Genomic DNA, 25,506 nt, shown 5'->3' on the forward strand with positions numbered 1-25,506 from the left:
ATTCCTCCTTGGAAAACAGCTCGAGCTCAGTGAGGCTGGAGAGCAGTTTTCAGTTCTTTCCACAGATTCTCGATTGGATTCAGGTCTGGACTTGGACTTGGCCATTCTTATTTGTGAACCATTCCATTGTAGATTTTGCTTTATGTTTCGGATCACGGTCTTGTTGGAAGACAAATCTCCGTCCCAGTCTCAGGTCTTTTGCAGACTCCATCAGGTTTTCTGTATTTGGCTCCATCCATCTTCCTATCAATTTTAACCATCTTCCCTGTCCCTGCTGAAGAAACGCAGGCCCGAACCATGAGGCTGCCACCTCCATGTTTGACAGTGGTGATGAGCTGTATTGCTTTTACGCCAAACATAACGCTTTGAGTTGTTGCCAAAAAGTTCGATTTTGGTCTCATCTGACCAGAGCACCTTCTTCCACATGTTTGGTGTGTCTCCCAGGTGGCTTGTGGCGAACTTTAAGCAACACTTTTTATGGATATCTTTAAGAAATGGCTTTCTTCTTGCCACTTCCATGAAGGCCAGATTTGTGCAGTATACGACCGATTGTTGTCCTATGGACAGAGTCTCCCACCTCAGCTGTAGATCTCAGAGTGATCACGGGCCTCTTGGCTGCATCTCTGATCAGTCTTCTCCTTGTACGAGCTGAACGTTTAGAAGGACGGCCAGGTCTTGGTAGATTTGCAGTGGTCTGATACTCCTTCCATTTCAATATTATCGCTTGCACGGTGCTCCTTGGGATGTTTAGAGCTTGGGAAATCTTTTAGTATCCAAATCCGGCTTTAAACTTCTCCACACCAGTATCTCGGACCTGCCTGGTGTGTTCCTTGTTCTTCACGGTGCTCTCTGCGCTTTAAACGGACCTCTGAGACTATCTCAGTGCAGGTGCATTTATACAGAGACTTGATTACACACAGGTGGACTCTATTTATCATCTTTAGTCATTTGGGTCAACATTGAATCATTCAGAGATCCTCACTGAACTTCTGGAGAGAGTTTGCTGCACTGAATAATTTTGCACGCCCAATTTTTCCGTTTTTTATTTGTTAAAAAAGTTTGAACTATCCAATAAATTTCGCTCCACTTCATGATTGTGTCTCACTTGTTGTTGATTCTTCACAATTACAGTCTTATAGCTTTATGTTTGAAGCCTGAAATGTGGCAAAAGGTCACAAAGTTCAAGGGGGCCGCATACTTTCTCAAGGCACTGTAATTTTAAGGCAATATGTACTGCAGCATTCATGAGTTTATGAGACGCCTGAGCTGTTGAATCCCTGATGAATGATTCTCATTAAATCAATGAACACAGCAGTCATTAGTGAAAATCATCAGATGACCTCAGAAGGCACAGGATACTTGAATATAGTCATATTAACTCCTGATACGGTGTGTTTTGAAGCTAGTTTATTTAATAATCACTCAATTGCATATTAAATAATCCCCATATTACTTCATATTAAATACATCCTCACACATAACATCATAAAAATATATATATTTCACATAATGTCAATTTTTATGCTTCTTTATGCTCGTTGAAATCATTTAAATGTGGTCTTAATGTTTTATTAATGATATTCAAACTGATTAAATAATGACTAAAATGCAATACAGTGCATATGTTTTTCTTCCTGACTGCACTGAAAAAATGATTTTCTTAGTATTTTTGTCTCGTTCTTGAATCAAAGATGCATTTACTTAACAGGTAAACAAAAACAAAAATAATATCAAGAATCATACTTAGCCTTATTATTCTTACCTATTGGCAGATATTCTATACAAAATTGCATATTAAAAATATTACACCACAGCTAACTACGCTGCTCTTATATTAGAAACAAAAGCAAGTCTTTAAACGAATAAATCAAAAATGACAACATCGTTCACGAGCTGTTTTGCTGATTCATTTCTGTTTTGCTGATTCATTTCTGTTTTGCTGATTCATTTCTGTTTTGCTGATTCTCTAGCCGTACAGAGGAAGACCAGATAGATTTTTTCATTCGAAGCTGAAAGCCAAGACTCGATTTGCTCAAAAAGCAACAAAAGCATGCGAGAAGCGCGTGTTGAAGCTCATAGGACTGACCTGAGATGATGAGCGTGGCCCCGGGGTCGATGATGCCGCTGTTCGGCCGTACGCAGTACCTGCGCGGCGCTGTGGTCTTCACTTTGAAGCATACTTTTCTATCTGAAGGATTCTTTAGCTTCAGGTTAGCGGTGACGACGTCTGTGAAAGGCCCTGAGAAGAAGAGGAGAAGGCAAGCCGCTCAGTATCTGCTTCACACGATTTTAAAAGCACTCGTTTATTTTATTTTTCATAAGAGAAGCCGTTAAGATCATCGGTGAAAGTAAAGCTCCTGGAAACAATCGCTCCTCAAAGGCTTTTCTAAATAAAGCGGAGCTGCTTCAGCCCGGTAAGAGCTGATCTGGAGATCTTCTGATGTTTACTTGATCAGATCTGACAGAGAAAGACGGGAGAAGCTGGATGTTTATACGGTTATGAAATGCGGTACGGGGTCGTGTGATCCCGTAACAATCCCAGACGGCCACGGAAGACAACGACGGAGATGCCAGCACTTCAAACAAAGGCAGAGAAGAACGGATTCGAACAGTCTCTGAAGCAAACCAGCACAAAGACGCCGCTGTGTTTAAACCGGTCACAGTCGGCCGCCTTTATTAAATCACCTAATGGCTTAATTGCCGTGAAAAATCACAATTTACCGGCATTTCGTACAAAAAGAGACATCGGTCAAAGACGGCGAGTGTCTTCACGTAAAACAACATCACACCACGCACTCCCACAATCCTCAACACATGACCCGAGCGGGCCTTCTGTGGCTCGAATTCAACCTTTATACATAAAAAGAGCAATGTCTGTGACCCTCGAGCTGATCAGATGCTGGACTCCTTCTTCTGAGCAAAACATACTGTATATTAGAAGCGTAAGGTTCACAAACGTGGCTGAGAAAACGATGTTAAAGTTGGCATGAAAGCATTAAAGCGCACGGATAAACAACAGAAACAGTGTCACGGCAGAATAAATGACATTAACCTGCAGTCTAATGAACGATGTGTGAAAGTACTAAGTGACCCGAGAGCATACAAGCAGACAGAACCAGATTTGATGAAGTTATATTGAAAAGAATTCTTTTATGCCAAACATCATTAAAATATTAAGCTAATATCATGTTCCATGAAAATGTTTTGCACATTTCCTACCGTAAATATTTTAAAACTTCATTTTTGAATAATACTATGCATCCTAACAAACCATATAAAAGTTTTTTTTTTTTTTTTTTTTTTTTTTAAAAAAGACCCTTAGGACTCACATAACAGGTTTTATTCAGCTTCCTCACTTCAAGAAATAATATAAAATATTAATTTAATTAAATTTAATTAAAGTTCATCAATAAATTAAATGCTAATACTTAATTGTAAATAGAAATATATTTTTAAAAAAGTTTAATTACATTAAAAAAAAAAAAAAATCAAATACTTCTCAATATATACATTTGACTTAATAAATAAGTGCTGGAAATTAGCTTTGTACATATATGAATTGTGCCCGAGTATACATTTTTTACAAAACTTTAGTCATTTGATGTGATTTCAAGTTTTTAAAACTGAAGAAATATGCTTCATAAAAAGTTACGACTCGTTTAAACACGCCCCACTTCTCTACCTCACAGAGTGGTTTATTTGCATAACTCCGCCCAAACGTTTACTCAAAGAAAGTAGACGAAGCTATTACTCTGTCTGTAGAGTTGCCGCGGGCGCCACGTTCCGGAGACGCCCTTTAGTGCGTTTAAATGAAAGCGTGCGTTTTTATATAAGCCTGCTCGGCGCAGGTAAAAGATAAAGAGTTATGACTAGCCCTTCTACAGTTTGGTTCGGCGGCAGCGAACAGCAGCATCTCACAATCAAATCCCGCTCCAGCTTTTCCGATGGCCTTTGGATCAGATGAAAGGAGATGATGTTCAATTACGCCTCAAAGCCAGGATCTTATGACCGTGCATGTCGCATATTAACGGATTAGAGGAGTCCTGCAGGATCAAGCGCAGGAATGGATGTATTTTTGTAAACATGGTACAGAACACCAGATGCTCGACCTTGGAAATTAAGTTCTGCTGAGCTGGTGAGAAGAAAGATTGTTGTGTGAGACACGATAACATCAGATAACATTAGACAGCATCGGAGGGAATCATATGAGTTTCCTCTATATAGAAATATCCAGAGAAATCAAATCAGCAGAAAAACGATGGCGTGTGTTCAGCTCCAACGTATACATGACCCTTAAAAACAAAAAGACCGCAGCAGAAAACTGGAGATAAAATACAGAACTAAAAGCGAGGTCTTATCTTTTTATAATATATTATCGTTTAGGTTAAAATGAAAAATTATAGAAATAAGAAAAAGCAGCTACCTTTAAGTCATTAAAAAAAAAAGATTAAATAAATGAAAGTATAAACGGATAATAATAATAAAAAAAAAATCAAATGAAACCTAACTAGGAATATTTCGAATAAATAAAAACAAATAAAATTGTAGGCTGCCACTAAGAACTATTTTTATATCTAATGACTAATTTATTGATTAATCAAAACTATTAATTTTCCACAAAAAAACTATTTTATTAAACCAAATGAAATCCAATTACTTTTTTACCGATTTTTTTAAAGAAATGTAAAGTGCATTATTCAAAGTTCAGCTTTATAATGTAAGAATGACAACATATCCTTTTGTTCTAGTCTACTAATAATAAAATTAGAAATAAAAAAAAACATTTTTTACAGTAGAAGTGTTATTTCGCAGAGTTTATGTTGAAATGAAAGCGTGTTCATCAAAGCGTGTAAACAGAGAGAGGGTTTGAGCTTTCATTTTGAAAAGAAAAGGACGAGACTCTGCTCCTTGCATGAAAATGACATAATGGTTTAATTCTGTGTACACAAGTCAGGCTTATTTTAAACCAACAATACGACGTGACTAATCAGCAGCAGGCAGGTTAACCCGGACAAACACGTACCTGAAGCTCTGGACACAAATGCGGCGGATTATCAGTTGTTGTCTTTTTTTTTTTTTTTTAAATCAATAACTTATTTTTTGAATATGTATAAATGTTCAAAACACATTTCTACGTCTATAAACCTTTATTTATTAGTTCTAGTTACTTTAGTGCTTTAAAATAAAAACGGAAAAAGTTGCCTCTGCAATAAATCAAGTTTCTTAGTCAAGGACATTGTTTCATGTAGTTTTTGTTAACTAATAACTGTGAAGATTTCTTTAAGTGACTTAAAATGACACATAAGATCAAATACGTTTACTTTCATAGATGTTTCTGGTTATATAGAGCGAGTCATACTCCAATCTGCTGCACGCCGTCAGGTCTAACGATCCTCTCGTCTTCATATTTAGCCCCGGGACTGAATTCAGCCGCTGCCGTCGAGGCAGGACATCACATACACACATAACAGTGACAGAATAAGGACACACACACACAGACACACACACAGACACACACACAGACACACACACAGACACACACACAGACACACACACAGACACACACACACACACACACACACACACACAGACACACACACAGACACACACACAGACACACACACACACACACAGAGACACACACAGACACACACACAGAGACACACACAGACACACACACAGACACACACACAGAGACACACACACACACAGAGACACACACAGAGACACACACAGACACACACACAGACACACACACACAGAGAGACACACACACAGAGACACACACACAGAGACACACACACACAGAGACACACACACAGAGACACACACACACAGAGACACACACACAGACACACACACAGAGACACACACACAGAGACACACACACAGAGACACACACACAGAGACACACACACAGAGACACACACACACAGAGACACACACACACAGAGACACACACACACAGAGACACACACACACAGAGACACACACACACAGAGACACACACACAGAGACACACACACACAGAGACACACACACACAGAGACACACACAGACACACACACAGACACACACACAGACACACACACAGACACACACACACACACACACACAGACACACACACAGAGACACACACACAGACACAGACACAAACACAAACACAAACACACACACACACACACACACACACACACACATTTTAAACAATACTTATTTTACAATTAAATTATGTGCCTTAAAAATGAATTAGTTGTAATGAAACGCTGAGATGTGATGCAGATTTAATCATTCTGATTATTTAGATTCAACTAACAAAAACGACAGATTTGGCGGTATATTTCATTTTTTTAGTGTTTAGCATTTTAGGAGGTATTATGTTACTAAATTATATGTATGCCATATTGCTGAAATGAAACTTAAATGCCATAAATCTTGAATGATTTAGTTGTTATTCCTAAAAAAAAGACTTACAACAGAAATGAACAAAGTTAAAAAAGAAAAAAAAAGAAAAAGTGAAACCCAAAAATTTATTTACAGTATTTATAGTGAAAAATGCACATTGAAAAAAAAAAATGTTTAAATGAGATGTAAAATAAATATATATATATATATATATATATATATATATATATATATATATATATATATATATATATATATATATGTTTTACCCTAAAACTGCATGAAAAGCAAAGTCAGATCTAAATAGTTAGTGTTCCCAGTTAAAGTTGGTATCTTTAAAATAAAATCAATAATAAAAATAAGCAATAAGCATTAAGGTTTGTTTAAATCTTTCTACTTCATAAAATCTGCTTCCCATTAATTTTTGACCACGAATAATAAAACTGACTGTATACAAAAAAAAGCACACAAATAATATAATAATAATTAATGACCATTTAATCTTTTTAAATTATCTCAATGTTATTAATTTAAGACATTTTTAAATGCATTTATTTTACCATTTAATCTATTTAAATTATCTCCATGTTATTAAGACATTTTTTTAAATGCATTTATTTTACCATTTAATCTATTTAAATTATCTCCATGTTATTAAGACATATTTTTTTAAAGCATTTATTTTATCATTTAATCTATTTAAATTATCTCCATGTTATTAATTAAGACATATTTTTTTAAATGCATTTATTTTACCATTTAATCTTTTTAAATTATCTCTTTATGTTATTAAGACATATTTTTTTAAATGCATTTATTTGACCAAGTATCCCTGATAAAGGCACAAGCAGGCCCATGTTTTAATCTTGACACCTTAACATTAAAGCCTGGCGATGGATAGAAACAGGAGTAAGAGTGAAAGAGGAATCCCGTCAGGCCAGCTGTATTTAGCTCAGGGTTCCTCTTCCTGTCACCTCATTTATTCATTGGGTTACAGGCCCATCCAGAACATCAACACTTCCTGAGGACAAGATCAAAACACATCAGGGATTTAACTGCATCCAACATCTCAGGCTGTGATAGAATTAGGAAGATCGGCGACTTCAAGTATCTGTCGTCCTGCGGCGTTTAAGAGAAATGACGCGCGGCGATACGTCACTAAATCATCAGACGCTGAGGAACCGACAGAATCGACAATTAAACCTAAAACGAATTCCACATGAATGCATTTTCTACTTTGAATAAATAAGAAACTAGGCCGACTCTGAACAGAGACTATACAAGAACAGTCTGGAGCTTCTGACTCGCAGCCTTTAAGTGATGTTTCCTTAGTTTTCAGTTGTTTGTGTTTCTCTGATCACGAAGGCAGACGTGGTGTGATGTTTACGAGGCGAAAAAACACTAAATAAGGTTTTATAATCAGTGATTATGTCTCCAAACGCGTCGTTTGCGACGTTTTTTATTGTGTTTGGAGACAAAATCACTGATTTTATTGTGTTTTATTGTGAGGCTTAGAGGAGAAATGATGTACAGTATGTCTTTTCACCCTTAAAGGAGCGGTTTGGTTTTCTCTTAAATAGTACGAAATTCTTTGTTATGCCAAACGCAAGTATAAGATATATTGAAGTTCGTAAGCAGGCCGTTTCGGGTCGCCATTGACTTCCATAGCATCTTGTTTTTCCTACTACGGAGGTCAATGGCGACCCACAGCGACCTGGTCATAAACTTTCTTCAAACACGTAGTGAGAGAATTTTCATTTTTGGGTGAACTATTCCTTTAAAGCCCATAAACACACTGCATTACACCAAATACACAAAATAACGTTCTTTTTAGCAACATCTCACGACTCCTTTAAGTCAATGGGGAGCGTCTACAGCAATAACCAAAAATACATCGTTTGAGTCAAATTGTTATTTTTCTTTTATGCCAAAAATCATTAGGATATTAAGTAAAGGTCACGTTCCATGAAGATGTTTTGTACATTTCCTATCGTAAACATAGCAGAACGTATGGTTTTCATTAGTAATATGAATTGCTAAGAACTTTATTAGGATCATTTCTAAAGATGCTTTTTTCAATATTTAGATTTTTCTGCACATTCATATTAAAACCGGAAAGAAACATCGAAGAATAAGCCAAAAAGGGAAATGCATTTTCATGCCATGACAGAAAAAATTAAAATTTAAACGTTTTCAAAAGGGAGCTTATAGCAAATCGCATCGAAAACAAAAAGCTAGAATTGTGGGAAAAAGTCTTAAGTATCTTTTTTTATTTGATCTAGTAAGAAACATTTAGAGCCGCAAAAATTCACTTTTCGGAAAGATGTAAACCTAAGATTTGCGAATAGATCAGAAACAGCTCAGAATTGTAATATACATGAATTCAGAACCAGCCTGAATTTAGAGATGAAGCCATACCTGCCTTTTTTATGCATTTATTTTTCCTGTTGGAATCGTTAATCATCAAAAAAAAAGACTTTTACTATTACTATATTAATAATATATACATTATTAAGGAATTTAAAAGAGACCAGAGAGAACCCAGGACAGGGATCTGCTTCTAATCATCATCTATTCGATGGATTCCTGCCCCAAAAAAATACATGATGAAGATCTGGGACAGTCAATTCAGACAGAAATCAGAGACGTCCCTGTGACTCGGGTACAGAGATTACAGCCTGAAGATCCTGAACATCCAGAAAAATACAGCGTCGCTCGTCACCGATCCTGCTTTTTGAAGCGCATTCACTTCCTAAAAGACGTCAAAGGTATCACCGCTTACATAAAAATACTCAGTAGCAACATTTCAGCTATTTGATCACGTAACGACGCTGAAAACTCAGCCACGCGCCGCAGAAATAAATTACACTTCAACACACATTCGCAGAGAAAACGGCTCTTTTAAACCGTAATAACATTTCTGAATTTTTACTGTATTTTTGGTCAAACAAACGCAGCACGGGTGAGCAGAAGAGGCTTCTTTCAGGAATATTAAAGCATCTCTCCGAGCACACACCGGAACGAATCGCATCCGTTTTCAAATCATTTAAAGAGAAAGCTACTAAACTCTCCGGCGAGTCACTACACCATAAACACAATTATTCACTAGTCATCTCCACAGACGAAAAAAATAAAAACCCCAGCACTTGCGCAACACGCTCGTTCATTCCTGAAACGTGACGACAAACACACCTTCACAAATAAAGGAGGTCTCTGATGACGGGAAAACAGTTCTTAAATCACGATGTTTAACTCTGGTCAGGAATACAAAAGCGCCGCCGAGCGTTTCGCCGCCGAACCAGTGAGCTGAGAGTGAGTTCTGAGCGGAGATATCCTCCCAGAGTCTGCCGAAAAGCATCAGAGAACATCCTACGCTATGAAGGACTCCTGAAATATGCAGGTAAAAGGCATCAGCCGTATCACGGCGCTAGTTACTCATTTATCCAGAACACCACCCTCACAGGAGGAAGCTATCTATCTTCTACCTCCATTACTTACAAGAAGAACGTGTATGTGTAGTTTTGAATACAGCAGAATAATTACGTCAATACAACGCAAAAAAAAAAAAAAAAAAAAAATTACACACACACACATATATATCTATATATCTATATATCTATATCTATCTATCTATCTATCTATCTATATATATATATATATATATATATATATATATATATATATATATATATATATATATATATATATATATATATATATATATATATACACACACACACCAAAGCACCATGGTATTAAGGCATGGCATAAAGGCATAATTTCTGTAAAATAAAAAATTAGACTAAAATGAATATACGAAGAGCAAATAAATATAGCACATTAACAGTAGTTTAATAAACAAATAAATAAAACCGAGGTAAAAAAGAAGCAGATTATATTGTTATTTTAAAATGTTTTATTTATTTTAGAGTAAATAATTTCCTAAAAATGCTGTAATACATCAAATCATTAAATGCAAGATTAAATAAATTAGACAAAAATTTTATAAATTGCACATTTGGATTAAATTTAACAACAAATAAATGGCTGTAATAAAGTAAATTAATACAAAACATGGTATCGCTTAATGAGTAAAAAACACTAATAATGCAGAAATAAATCAATCAATCGATCAAATGATATTTAGTATTTGCAAATAATATTTTAGATGTAGATTGGCTCTGTGCACAAATTAAATATTAGGATGGGGGAAACGCACGCAATGATATTAGAAATAAATCTGGGTGTCGATTGATTTTTTTTTGATGTACTTGAAAAAGAAATACCATGGTATTGTCACTTTACATGTCCCTAAATCAGGGCAGTGCCATACACACAATTATATAATAAATATACCCTTACATAATAAAGCACGGTGATAGTAACATGATTAGGGATGGTATCAGATGGTAAACCGATGGTAACATACTTTGATTTATACCATGGTAATGTGATTCATTTACGACTGCTCCAAGAGGTAGAACCACGGTAGATGTCCAACAATGAATGAATGTGTTTACTAAACGTTCTGACAGAATCACACATAAACCACAGTAAGTTAGTTACATAAAAATCAACATGGTACATGCTATCACACCATGGTACAGTCACAGGACTTTATTGAAAAGGTTTTTTTTTTTTTTTATTGAAAGGCATCCACCGATCACCTTAACTGTTATTCTCCCCGGGTGAAATGACCTGGCAGTGCAAACCAGCCGCGCGATACAAACCCAACCGACGCCCGCTCCCCTTCGCCTGAGCGTCGCCTGTCAGTGAACTCGAGCTCGGGGATCCGCCGCGGCCTACACTCCCTTCCCGCGACGTAGCGCGTCAAACCCGCGTACGCTTCACCAAAACACGGCGACCGTCCGCGCTGCTCACTCACCTTTGAATCTCAGGTCGGTGGGGGGATCTAGGATGAGGATCTGCTCCAGTTTGGACATGTTTTTGGCCGGTGAGGTGACGCTTGGATCCGGAGAGCAGCCGTTTAGCGCGAACCCTTCCACTGAGTCACTGAGCGCGGCACGGGAGCGCGCTGCGGGTTCTCACAGCACACGGACACGCGCAGGGCTGACTGATCGACTTCTTTTTTTTACGTAAACTCAATTTATTATGTCTTTACTGGTAAATCAATTCAATATATGCTGTAATCTCTGCCCCGTGCCTACTGTAGCCAAAACATTCTTACACTTTAACCCTTAACAACTAACGTTTCGTTTTCTTATTCTGAGGGGGAAAAAAACTCTATATTGCATTATGATCAAGTGCTCCAGAAATTGTCGTTACGGAGCATCTTATTTTAAGGGTGATTTTTGCATCATCTTTGACATATTTTTATTCACAAATCAAACAGTGAAATCAAAAGTTGAAAAAATAGCCATGTTGCCGTATATCACCTGCATCGGAAAAAAATTATATATATATATTATATATATATGGCCTTTAATAGCTATTAATATCATTAATAAAAAACGTATGTTTTTATATATTTATGATATGAAATTTAGTAAATATATTGATGGAACATGATATTTACTTAAAACTCCTAATTTAAAATAATAATTTAAAAAATCCGAATACGCCTCTTGTTTGAGAGATCGCTTTAGATAGAAATAATGATAATAATAATTAAATGATTATAAATTAAATAAGAACTACGACTAAAGGATCTGCACCGTACAGACTGAAGCTAAAATACTTAACCGTAGAAAATATTCCACATTCCTGCACACAGTTATATTTTAGAGAAGGAAAAAAAACGGGACTTTTGTTTGCGAAAATGCACGTCGCTCTGACGTCATCACGCCGCGCCGCCCGCTGTTGTACACACGTGAGCGGAATCACACTGGTAAGCTCGATATTACTTTATTTTTTACTGGTAATGTGTTAATTAAATATGCTGTGATATCTAGCGACTCGCCGAGTGAACAAAACCCCTAAACGATCGATTAAAACGAAACATTTGAAGTGTTTTGTGGATTGTAACGTTACAGTGCCGTGGCAATATAGTGTTATTATTTACAATAGCCTAGTATGTCATGTAAATACGATTCCATATTAATAAGGTTATTTATTCTCCGTGTATAATAATGCTACAGAAACCTCTGCGGCTGTGTCCTATCAATACCACGGTACTGTGAGGTAGAACGTGGTATTGTTGTTTTTTATTTCTAATTAATAAATGCGTGTGTTTTCAGGCATGAAAGCAGTTCAACGTCTCTGTCAGATCTGAGAGACCCCGACAGGCCGAAGGGATGGGCGAGGAGATGGAGGTCAAAGGTCAGCAGTGTGTTAAGGGTAGGCCGAAGAAGGGGAAGAAGCGGCCCGCGCCGGACGGGACCAAGAGGCCGAGACTGGACGGGCCGAGCGTGAGCTACTTCCGGCGCGTCGGAGACAGACTCAAGGAGGGCTTCACGGACGAGGAGGAGAGAGGTGAAGAGAGAGAAATACAAACACACTGTTTTCTCTGTGAATGTGTGTTAAAGTGTGTTTTCAGCATCATTACTCCGGTCTGCAGCGGCACACGCTCTTCAGAAATCAGAATAATATACTGATCGACAAACATTTCTGATCATGATCAGCGGTGAAAAGCACAAAAATAGCGCTTTTATGCACATTAAAGTGATCAAAAGCCGTTTCATAATGTTATATATATATACACACACACACACACACACATATAAATAATGCAATAATTTCTCTGCAGTCCTGTTTGTGGAGAACGTGCTGTCCGAGGTCAAAGGTCAAGCGGCGCTCGTCTCCATGGATATGACGGGCAGTTTGGCTCTGCAGCAGCTGCTCTCATTGGCCGACCCGCTCAGGTGGCAGGGTTGCTGGCCGAGCTGGGAGGAGAGACGGGGTCAGAGTTCAGAAGCGTGTCATGTGACCCGTGCGGGGGTCATGTGATGGAGACTGCGCTCAGACAGGCCCGCCGCTGGGAAGGTGAGAGTATCGTCCTTATTATTCAGAATAATAATAATAATTATTATTATGTTTTTATTTTCCCTAAAAGTAATAATATTATTGTTATTATTAGTAGTAATTAATAATAATTTTATTTAATTTAATATTTCCCTCAATATCATTGAACAGGTTTTATTTTCTTTAATAGTAATAATATATTCATAATAATAGTGATAAGTAATAAAGTATTGTAACAATAACAATCATGATAAAAAACATTATGATTCCTAATAATATATTATTAATAGCAGCAAGTAATAATAATAAGCAGTTTACTGAATATGTATTATTATTTTCCATAATAACAAGACCAATAAAATGATACAAATAATAAATTATTATTATTATTCATTATTATAAGCACTTTATTGAATTTGTATTGTTTTAACTAGTTAAACTCACAACATTAATATTATTATGAATAATAATTATTATCATCATCATTATTGGCGATAGTAGTAAGTAATAATATATTATTAATTATTGTTATTATTATAATATCACTACATATATTATATCATATATTTTATATTGTACCACTACATGAATTATATCATAATTATATCACTATATATTTTTAATAATATTAATACTAATATAATAATAAAAATAAAAAAATATATATATATATATATATATATATATATATATATATATATATATATTTATTTTTTTATTTTTTTTTTTAAGCATTGTAGTTGTTATTGCACAAATAGTAGTAAATAATATAGTATTATTAAGAAATAATATAATGGTTTTATTGGATATGTGCTTTATTATTGTATTAGCGATTGCTCTTATGTCTTTAATATTCTAATTATTTAGTTGTTTTGTGTCTCTGGGTTTGTTTTGTGAAGAGGAGAGCTCCGTGGAGGAAGAGGAGGAGGAGGAGGAGCGCTGTGGGCTGCTGGAGGCTCAGGTGAAGCGTCTGTGTGCAGCGGTCAGAGAGAGTCCGCTGGACTTCCTGAAGGATGTGTACGGGTCACATGTTCTCCGGACGCTGGTCCAGGTTCTGAGCGGATGTCTGACCCGAGACGCATCGCCTCAGACGGGTCAGGATCCGGAGCTTCTGATGTTCTCTAGAGCTTATTATTATATAATCATATGCATATCGTTCATATCCCTTAATATGATGCATCTGGTCATATTTGTGTTCTTTTTATTTCTTATTTGCTTCTGTTATCAGCTAAAAACATAAAAATAATCCTAATAATGATGAAACCGACTGATAATCATTTACATTTTTTTTCCTTTGCCCAAAAATACAAAAAAAGTCATACTAATTATAATAGAAGTATTCTACTATTATTATTTTTTTTTTAATGGCATGTGTTATTAGCCAAAAGCCACAAAAAAATTATCCTAATAGCAATAAAAGCACCTGATGTTTGTTTTCTTCTTTATTTTGCTTGTTCTCAGGTAAGAAGCAGAAGACGACCAAAGAAGAGCTGCTGGATTTTGAGATCCCCGTCTCCTTCTGGTGGGAGCTGAAGCATCTCAGCGAGTGTCTGCTGGAGAACATTAAAGGTAACCATCTGAACATGAGAGAGTGTGTGTGTGAGACTGTGTGTGACTGTGTGACTCTGTGCTTGTGACGGGGTGCGTGACGTTGTGTGCGTGTGACGGTTTGTGTGCGTGTGACGGTTTGTGTGCGTGTGACGGTGTGTGCGTGTGACGGTGTGTGCGTGTGACGGTGTGTGTGTGTGTGTGTGTGTGTGTGTGACGGTGTGTGCGTGTGACGGTGTGTGTGCGTGTGACGGTGTGTGTGCGTGTGACGGTGTGTGTGTGTGTGACGGTGTGTGTGATGGTGTGTGTGCGTGTGTGACGGTGTGTGTGTGTGTGTGACGGTGTGTGTGCGTGTGAGCGGTGTGTGTGTGTGTGTGTGTGTGCGCGTGTGTGTGTGTGTGCGTGTGTGCGGTGTGTGTGTGCGTGAGCGGTGTGTGCGTGTGCGTGTGAGCGGTGTGTGTGCGTGTGTAGCGGTGTGTGCGTGTGTGCGGTGTGTGCGCGTGTAGACGGTGTGTGTGCGTGTAGCGGTGTGTGTGTGTGTGTGAGCGGTGTGTGTGTGTGAGCGGTGTGTGTGTGTGTGTGTGTGTGCGTGTGACGTGTGTGTGTGTGTGTGTTACGTTGTGTGCGTGTAGACGGTGTGTGTGTGCTCGTGTGGACGTGTGTGTGTGTGTGCTCGTGTGACGGTGTGTGTGTGCTCGTGTGACGGTGTGTGTGCTGCTCGTGTGGTGTGTGTGTAGCGGTGTGTGTGTGCGTGTGACGGTGTGTGTGTGCGTGTAGCGGTGTGTGTGCGTGTACGGTGTGTGTGCTCGTGTAGCGTGTGTGCGTGTGGGACGGTGTGTGTGCGTGTGGACGGTGTGTGCGTGTAGCGGTGTGTAGCGGTGTGTGCGTGTGACGGTGTGTGCGCGTGTGACGGTGTGTGCGTGTGACGGTGTGTGTGTGTGCGCGTGTGTGACGGTGTGTGTGCGTGTGACAGTGTGCGTGTGACGGTGTGTGTGCGTGTGTGACGGTGTGTGTGATGGTGTGTGTGTGCGCGTGACGGTGTGTGTGTGTGCTCGTGTGATGGTGTGTGTGTGCGCGTGACAGTGTGTGTGCGTGACGGTGTGTGTGTGTGCTCGTGTGATGGTGTGTGTGTGCTCGTGTGATGGTGTGTGTGTGCTCGTGTGATGGTGTGTGTGTGCTCGTGTGATGGTGTGTGTGCGCATGTGACGGTGTGTGTGCGCATGTGACGGTGCGTGTGACGGTGTGTGGGTGTGCGCGTGACGGTGTGTGTGTGTGTGCGAGCGTGACGGTGTTTGGGTGTGCACGTGACGGTGTGTGTGTGCGTGCGGCGGTGTGTGAGTGCTCATCTTCATCCTCCTCTGTGGATCTTCCTCTGTGTGTGTGTGTGTGTGTGTGTGTGTGTGTGCGCGCATGCTCTTCCTCATCTTCATCCTCCTCTTTGGATCTTCCTCAGTGTGTGTGACAGACACCAGCTCCAGTGCCGCTCTCCAGACGCTGCTGACCATCTCTCACAGGAAGAGACCCATTCTGTGCAGGAAGCTGATCAAGGGCATCATGGGATACCTGACAGGGCTGAGCTCGGCTCCCGGAGTCAGGTGAGGATGAGGAGGACGATGAAGATGGGTCAGGTGATGACGCTGGGCTGATAGCGTGTGTGTCTCTCCTTCAGTCCTCTGCTGGTGTTCCTGAAGGATCCTTCCAGCAGTCACCTGATGCAGGTCATCTTCAGCTGCTCCAACGAGGCCGTGCTGCGAGACGTCTACAGGACACACCTGAGGACACAGATGATGACTCTGGCTCTTCATCCCATCGCAAACTTCCCCGTCCAGAGCCTGATCACCGCCTCGGCGCGCTACAGAGTGGTACGCTCCTCCTCAGGATCCTTCTCTTTATTATCCTTTAATAATCATGATGATGCAGATACGTGAACAGCAGACTAAACAGCTAAAATAAATTAAAATAACAAATGTACTAAAAACTGAAGTAATAAATGGTAATAAAAAACCTAATATGTTAAAAAAAATTATACATTATTGGATTAAAACCTAAATAGTGTTTTGACATTAAAAAAAAAATACTGAATGGTTTTAAAATAACACTAAACAGTGGCTACAAAAATTATAATGAAAACAGAAAATGTATTTTTAAAAATTATAGTGGTGTGTATAAATACTGATGTAATATTAAAACAACATGGAGAAAAGGCAAATAAAAACACACAAAAAAAATTAAAGCTAACTCATTTAAATGTAAAAAAGAAAATATACAACATGTATTTAAAGTCATTAAATTGCGAGGAAAAAAAGGCAGAATAAATTACATAAATTGTTAAATTACGAGAAGAAATGTTCAATTTAGAGGAAATTGTTTTATTTATTTTTTTTCCAAATTTTATCCTCCCAAGTTTATTCTCAACATTTTATCTTGACTTTTTTTTCTTGAAATTGAACAAGTTTATTCTTGCACTTTCATGACTATGTAACAAACAAACTATGTAATAAACTTGTTAGCTCTTTTCTGTAACACACACACACACACACACACACACACACATATGTATAGCTGCCTGTGTTTTCTGTCATGTGCTCAGTTCCTGAAGATCCTCGACGAGCTGATGCAGGGCTTCGAGGCGATTCTGGCGGCGGGACACATGGGTGTGGTGGTGCTGATGCTGGAGAGCTGTGTTCATTGGGAGGAGAAGCAGAACGAGATGATGCAGCGCCTCCTGCAGGTACTGTCTGCTCCGTAACATCGAAAAATATAGAAATAAACATGACATACTTTTAAACAGTGAAAAAGAAAAAATGACCAAAGCATGAAATAAAATAAAAAATAGTCTGTCACACTTCATTTCTAGCGTTTATCGTTGAATTGATTCCAGAGGCCGTCTCTGCATTTAATAATTCAGTTGTTCAATCTCTTCATCATACATCCCTGTCATTGTACTCTATTTGATTCTGTTCAGTGCTTTCATACGGTCTGTGTTGTTAAAAGCGCTGTAGAAATAAAAATGATTGATTGCAAATAAAAAGAACGAAGCACACAACTGCTAAAACCTGAATTTTGCAAATGAAAAATAAAAAAAAAAAAAAAAAACGTTTTCAGAGTATTAATAAAAACGATAAACTAATCTAAAATTAAAACATTTTTTTAAATTATTATTAAAAACCTACAAATAAAAAACGGAACAATTGAAACATTCAGCAAATGAATATATTAATCTAATAGTAAAATAACATAAAGTGTGTCATTTTGGCACCCAAACAAATTTGCTATTACAACTAGTGCTGTGTACAGTATGCATACTACTGAGTGTGCGAGGGTTCAGACTGTATGAGGTACCTGGACGACTACCTGCGTCTATCAGAGCGTTCGCTGTAAAACCCCCACTTGTTTCCCATCAGGCCTTTCACTGCAGCGAGCCGGCTCTGCAGCTCTCCTGTCTGCCTCTCTTCTTATCTTTAGTGGCCTATGAAGTGTACTACAACAAAGAGACAGCAGAGGGAGACTCCGTCACACAGGTGAGCTTTACACTGCTGCGTATCCCACAATGCACCGGGCTGTGGGACCTGGTGAAATGCTTTTGACTAAATCAAAGCGAGAAGAAGCAGAAGCCGTGAGCTTGATCGATTAATGATGCTTAAAGCATTTTTACACTTAAAGTGCATCATTTTTTCAGCATTCTGCTCTTTTGAGATGTATATTGTGATTTAAAAAAATCCTTAATTTTCAATCAGATGAGCTCTATTTGGAAAGAAATGTAGTGTGTGTGTGTGTGTGTGTGTGTGTGTGTGTGAAATCATGTTTTTTTTTTATTGTGCATCTCAATCAAACTATAATTGGGTTATTTTGATTACAGAATAAGTTACAGAATAACTCGAAAAATACAGCTAAAACAATAAAACACATTAAAAACATAACCCAATTTTATTTTATTTTATTGTTATCTATTTTTCAGTGCTTTGATGCAACCTGTGTTGTTAAAAGCACTATATAAATAAAAATGATTGATTGAAATGATTGATTTTGGCAAATGTGTGTGTGTGTGTGTGTGTATATATAAAATATAATTTTCTTTCTATAAGACAAAAAAATAAATAAATATATATATATATATATATATATATATATAGAGAGAGAGAGAGAGAGAGACCTTTTTATATATTTTCTATTGAAAATGTAAAAACTATTAAACAAATTTTTTATTTTGTTAGTGCATGCCATCATTTCTATTGACATTATTAATGTGTGTGTGTGTGTGTATATATATATATATATATATATATATATATATATATATACGTGTGCATTAGAAATGAATTAAAAAAAATAAATAGAAATAAGCAATTTTTTTTAGTAAAACTGTACAATTAAAATACTTATATGTATATTTCTTTATTTTGACATTTATATCAAGCCGTTGTGATTTGATGATGAAGTGGTGTCGTGTTTGTAGCCGGTGCAGCCGCGTCTCTCCGTGTGTTATCACGGCTCTCGTCTGGTCCAAGCCCTCGCCGGATTCAGAGACCGCTCCGTCCTGATGAACAGCCTTCACGCGCTGGGCTCCGCTGACCTCCTGACCCTCGGCACCGACCGCTGCGGCAGCCACGCGCTCCAGAAGCTGCTGACCTCCGCCAGCGATAAGGGCCGAGGAAAGATGCTGAGAAAGCTGGAGGTAAAGCATCACCCCGGCGGAAATGGGCTAAATAGAGGCTAAATTCTACACTTCTCACAAAAGGAACGCATTGCGATATCGTGTTACTCCCTAATATAAAGCAACTTCATTTTTATGGAAAATAATGCATTGCGTTGCATTTGAGTTGCTCTTAATATTAAAAGTTTTTTTGGCTATAAATGTAAAAGCCGAAAATTAAATGATAAATAAAAGGAAATGATCATTGTGATCTGTACAGTAGAGGACATGAAGAATACGATCGGCACTATTTAGAAAGAACTGAAATCATTTTTTATTATTAGTGTGGATCGGGGAAGATCAGTAGCGAAGATATCGCTTAATAAAATGGGATTAAACATATATTTAATATCTTATTTGGCATTTAATTCTTGCAGGTTTGCATCATATTCTGATTTTGCGTTTATCTGTTTGTTGCTTTGAATGCTGATATTCAGTCTACACTTCACACGCAACACCCGATTCCTCTCAACATGGCAACCCCAGAGCCGTCAGTCAAAACGGGAAACATTTATTTTGGATTAAAAATCACTGCGTTGCTTTACTAGTCACTTTGAGGGCTGGGCGGTATGTTTGTCGTCTAAAGGAAGCACTGAACTGTTCTCGGCAGGAGCTTTACGTCCCGTTGGCCTGTTCGTCCTGCGGCAGCCGTCTGCTGGAAGCCGTGTGGAACAGCGCCACCGTCGGCCAGAGGCAAAGCATCGCTGAGAAACTGGGTGAGATGACTTCCGCTTTTCACTTCGCATGCTTTACAGAAGTGGTGCGGCCGAGTTTGTTCCTTCATCAGCGGATGGGTGCCGTCAGAACGAGAGTCTGATAGAAACGTCTCAATACGTCCATCAGGAGAAGACGGCGGTCCTCCGGTTCAAAATAGCCGTTTTGGCTTGGTTTCTCTATTTTAGATAAAAACGTCTCAGTTCCGGAGTAGTTTGATCTTCTGTCTTCTCCAGATGTTAACTGATGGGCCGGAGCGCTGTGGATCGTCGTCGTGTTTTTATCATGCTGACGGCACCCATTCACTTGCATTGGCGCATTTCCTCAATGTTCTTGTATTCCAGAAAACACAGTGTTTTGGCAGTGAGCTCGTGACGGTTACGTGTCGAGGAGAGCATTGCACCGCCGTCGTCTCCGCACAAGCTGCTCCGTGATCTAAGCGTGTTGTGTGTCTTCTCTCTCAGTCCCCAGTGAGATACAGCTCCGGTCCGATCAGTTCGCGCGGCACACTTGGACCAAGTTCGGTCTGACGATCTTCGTGAAGCGGCGGGGCGACTGGCTGGAGGCTCAAGTGGGAGAATCGAAGAAGAGGGCGATGTTCAGTGAGATTCTACAGTAAGAGACTGTAAACAAAGTGTAACCGCTTTTTACGCGTTACCTTTTCATTTTATAAATAAAAACATCAAAAAGCCTGCAGTTGCGTCTCTCTGTGGACACGATGTGCTTCTGACCTGACTTTCTATCTCTAGTGTGGAAAATAATGCTTTGGAAGCTTAAAAAATTAACGTTGATTTTTATCTCGCAATGCTGTCGTGCAATTCCGTGGAAATATCTCGCAATTCTGACACTTATACACATTTATGTCACAATTCTTGAATTTATGTGTTGTTATATCGCAATTTTAAGTTTATACGTCACTATTCTTGACTTTGAATTAATATCTGAAAGTTTCTATCACAATTCTTGAGTTTATACAGACGTGGACAAAATTGTTGGTACCCTTTGGTCAATGAAAGAAAAACTCACAATGGTCACAGAAATAACTTTAATCTGACAAAAGTAATAATAAATAAAATTCTATAAATGTTAACCAATGAAAGTCAGACATTGTTTTCAACCATGCTTCAACAGAATTATTAAAAAAATAAACTCATGAAACAGACCTGGACAAAAATGATGGTACCCCTAACTTAATATTTTGTTGCGCAACCTTATTTTGAGGCAATCACTGCAATCAAACGCTTCCTGTAACTGTCAATGAGACTTCTGCACCTCTCAGCAGGTATTTTGGCCCCTCCTCATGAGCAAACTGCTCCAGTTGTGTCCGGTTTGAAGGGTGCCTTTTCCAGACTGCATGTTTCAGCTCCTTCCAAAAGATGCTCAATAGGATTGAGGTCAGGGCTCATAGAAGGCCACTTTACAATAGTCCAATTTTTTCCTCTTAGCCATTCTTGGGTGTTTTTAGCGGTGTGTTTTGGGTCATTGTCCTGTTGCAAGACCCATGACCTGCGACTGAGACCAAGCTTTCTGACACTGGCTAGTACATTTCTCTCTAGAATTCCTTGATAGTCTTGAGATTTCATTGTACCCTGCATTCTGATTTTCTGATTCTTATATTTCTTATATTTCTGTAATTCAGATTCAAGACACCCTGTGCCAGACGCAGCAAAGCAGCCCCAGAACATAACAGAGCCTCCTCCATGTTTCACAGTAGGGACAGTGTTCTTTTCTTGATATGCTTCATTTTTTCGTCTGTGAACATACAGCTGATGTGCCTTGGCAAAAACTTTGATTTTTGTCTCATCTGTCCACAGGACATTCTCCCAGAAGCTTTGTGGCTTGTCAACATGTAGTTTGGCATATTCCAGTCTTGCTTTTTATGATTCGTTTTCAACAATGGTGTCCTCCTTGGTGCGTCTCCCATGTAGTCCACTTTGGCTCAAACAACGACGGATGGTGCGATCTGACACTGATGTTCCTTGAGCATGAAGTTCACCTTGAATCTCTTTAGAAGTCTTTCTAGGCTCTTTTTGTTACCATTCGGATTATCCGTCTCTTAGATTTGTCATCAATTTTCCTCCTGCTTGGCCACGTCCAGGAGGTTGGCTACAGTCCCATGGATCTTAAACTTCTGAATAATATGTGCAACTGTAGTCACAGGAACATCTAGTTGCTTGGAGATGGTCTTATAGCCTTTACCTTTAACATGCTTGTCTATAATTTTCTTTCTGATCTCTTGAGACAACTCTTTCCTTTGCTTCCTCTGGTCCATGTCTTAGTGTGGTACACACCATATCACCAAACAACACAGTGATTACCTGGAGCCATATATATAGGCCCAATGGCTGATTACAAGGTTGTAGACACCTGTGATGCTAATTAGTGGACACACCTTGAATTAACATGTCCCTTTGGTCACATTATTTTCAGTGTTTTCTAGGGGTACCATCATTTTTGTCCATGCCTGTTTCGTGAGTTTATTTTTTTTAAATAATTCTGTTGAAGCTATGGTTGAAAAACAATGTCTGACTTTCATTGGTTAACATTTATAGAATTTTTATTTATTATTACTTTTGTCAGATAACAGTTATTTCTGTGACCATTGTGAGTTTTTCTTTCATTGACCAAAGGGTACCAACAATTTTGTCCACGTCTGTATATATATATATATATATATATATATATCAGTTCTTGAATTCATCGCAATTTCGAGTCTCGAAATTCTTGAGTTTATCACAATTTTTGTTTATATCTAATAATTCTTGAATTCATTGAATTCATTTCAGTTCTTGAATTTGTTGCAATTTTGAGTCTCATAGTTTTTGTGTTTATATTTATATATTTCAGTTCTTGAATTCATCACAATTCTGAGTTTCACAATTCTTACATTTGTCACAATTCTTGAGTTTATATATTTCAATTCTTGAATTCGTCCTAATTCAGATTTTCGCAATTCTTATATTTCTGTCACAATTCTTCAGTTTAAATATTTCAATTCTTGAATTCATCGCAATTCTGAGTCTCGTAATTCTTAAATTTCTGTCGCAATTCTTGATTTTATATATTTTAATTCTTGAATTCGTCGCAATTCTGATTTTCGCAATTCTTACATTTCTGTCGCAATTCTTGAGTTTATATATTTCAGCATTCTTGAATCTATTTCAGTTCTTGAATTCATCGAAATTTTGAGTCTCTCAATTCTTGAGTTTCTTTTGCAGTTTTTCAGCCCGAGTTCTGAGTCTCTCAAATGAAGTGGTGGGGTTCTCGTGCGATCGTAGCGCTAGCCTGGCGTTTCTTCAGTTCACGTGTTGCAGTTCTTGAGTTTGTCGCAATCCTGGATCCCTCCGTTGTTAAATTTATATACTGCTCTTTAATTCAGTCTCAAAGTTCTTGAGTGTCTTTTGCGGTTCTCGAGTTCATCGCAGTTCTTGAATCTGTTTCTATTCCGTGTGTATATCTCCAAATTCTGCACAAAAAAAAAGGATATGAAGTAATGAGGTACAAGAAGTGGCAAACACTTTCTTATGTTTATTCTGTGGCATAAATAGTCTTCCGACCGAAGCAGAAAAGTCATTTTAAATGAATGGCCTTTAGTCGGCGTTGGTTTGGTCTTCAGGATGAGATGTTGGCTCGGTTTAGTCCCAGCGGGTGAAGGTCACGGAGCGCAGCTGTGATCCTCTCTATCTGTGTGGGAGAGAGACGAGGGGAGGACCGTCAGGCTGGGATCTGATCATCGGGGCGACGTGACATGATAGAAGGACCTGGGAACAGAAAGCTGTGACGCTTCAGTGATGGGAAAGATGCCTTTTACTTTCTCTTTTTCAGCATTCCTTCCTTAAACTTCTTGACTTTGGTTACGTCTTAGTTTTTTACTGTGTGTTTGTTTTTCTTTATGCCCTTTCTTTTTTTACAAATGCTGTCAAACCGTTAATCGCCGCTAAGTTTTTGCACACAGTGTGTGTGTGTGTGTGTGTGTGTGTGTGTGTGTGTGAGTGTGTGTGTGTGTGTGTGTGTGTGTGTGTGTGTGTGTGTGTGTGTTTCTGTGTGTGTGTGTGTGTGAGTGTGAGTGTGAGTGTGTGAGTGTGTGTGTGTGTGTGTGTGTGTGTGTGTGTGTGTGTGTGTGTGTGAGTGTGTGTGTGTGTGTGTGTGTGTGTGTGTGTGTGTGTGTGTGTGTGTGTGTGTGTGTGTGTGTGTGAGTGTGTGTTTCTGTGTGTGTGTGTGTGTGTGTGTGTGTGTGTGTGTGTGTGTGTGTGTGTGTGTGTGTGTGTGTGTGTGTGTGTGTGTGTGTGTGTGTGTGTGTGTGTGTGTGTGTGTGTGTGTGTGTGTGTGTGTGTGTGTGTGTGTGTGTGTGTGTGTGTGTGTGTGTGTGTGTGTGTGTGTTTCTGTGTGTGTGTTCTGTGTGTGTGTGTGTGTGTGTGAGTGTGAGTGTGTGTGTGTGTGTGTGTGTGTGTGTGTGTTTCTGTGTGTGTGTGTGTGTGTGTGTGTGTGTGTGTGTGTGTGTGTGTGTGTGTGTGTGTGTGTGTGTGTGTGTGTGTGTGTGTGTGAGTGTGTGTGTGTGTGTGTGTGCGTATGTGTGTTACGTGCATAAAAATACGAGCACGCATGTATATTACTGTAATATAAAATATAAGAATATAAATAAAATGTAAATACATTTTCAAAATATATGCTGTGTCTGTATTTATATCATAAATATACAAAATAAACAGAATATTATTATTTTTTTAAAAGTATCTTTTTTGTCTTCCTTTTTTTAGGTTTTATATTTGTTTTTGTTTGTTCTTTTTCTTTAGTTTCTAACTTTTTATGTATTTTGCATAATTTTTTAATTTCGTGTCCATTATTTTAAATTGACTTTTTTTTACTTTGATATATTTTTTTTATTTTACTGTAACATTTTTAACTTTTTCTTTCTGCATTTATTTTTTTACATTTTTTTACCTTTCTACCTTCACTTCATGCTCTTTGCTTTTCAATCTTTCAGCAAGTTTTCCACCTTTAATTTTTTTTTTTTTTTTATTTTTTTTTTTTTTTTTTTTTTACTGTTCCTTTATCCTTTATCTTTTTATTTTGAGGCCAGTGTCCGTCGTAACGCGGGTCACACTTTAACATCGCTCTGCTGAGTTCTGCACAAACTCCGAATGCCTCTCAATTAACCGCTAATAGAAATGTTTTGATGCTTTAAAGCGTAGCGGGAACGGTTTTCCCAGAGGGCCGCGGTGCT

At 38.3% G+C, this 25,506-nt stretch overlaps 2 protein-coding genes across 2 annotated transcripts in view; one reads left to right on the plus strand and one right to left on the minus strand.

Moving 5' to 3' along the window:
- vapal (VAMP (vesicle-associated membrane protein)-associated protein A, like) overlaps nucleotides 1-11,454 on the minus strand; it is a 16,999-nt gene extending 5,545 nt beyond the window's left edge. The window contains exons 1-2 of the mRNA XM_043217629.1: nucleotides 11,292-11,454; nucleotides 2,087-2,239 (exon numbers count right to left, since the gene is read on the minus strand). Coding sequence (XP_043073564.1) covers nucleotides 2,087-2,239; nucleotides 11,292-11,349 — 211 coding nt within the window. The 5' untranslated portion in view covers nucleotides 11,350-11,454. The remainder of the gene's footprint in view (nucleotides 1-2,086; nucleotides 2,240-11,291) is intronic.
- Nucleotides 11,455-12,122: 668 nt separating this feature from the next.
- LOC122323627 (nucleolar protein 9) lies at nucleotides 12,123-20,978 on the plus strand. Its single transcript, XM_043217616.1, is given in 13 exon segments — nucleotides 12,123-12,254; nucleotides 12,604-12,838; nucleotides 13,113-13,217; nucleotides 13,220-13,348; nucleotides 14,227-14,421; nucleotides 14,789-14,896; nucleotides 16,329-16,470; nucleotides 16,545-16,737; nucleotides 17,466-17,606; nucleotides 18,280-18,396; nucleotides 19,332-19,550; nucleotides 20,179-20,284; nucleotides 20,747-20,978. Coding segments are annotated over 12 exon segments (1,788 nt in total). The 5' UTR covers nucleotides 12,123-12,254; nucleotides 12,604-12,660; the 3' UTR covers nucleotides 20,902-20,978.
- Nucleotides 20,979-25,506: the final 4,528 nt, after the last annotated feature.

This window comes from Puntigrus tetrazona, chromosome 2 (genome assembly GCF_018831695.1).
Source record: "Puntigrus tetrazona isolate hp1 chromosome 2, ASM1883169v1, whole genome shotgun sequence".
Classification (NCBI taxonomy): domain Eukaryota; kingdom Metazoa; phylum Chordata; class Actinopteri; order Cypriniformes; family Cyprinidae; genus Puntigrus; species Puntigrus tetrazona.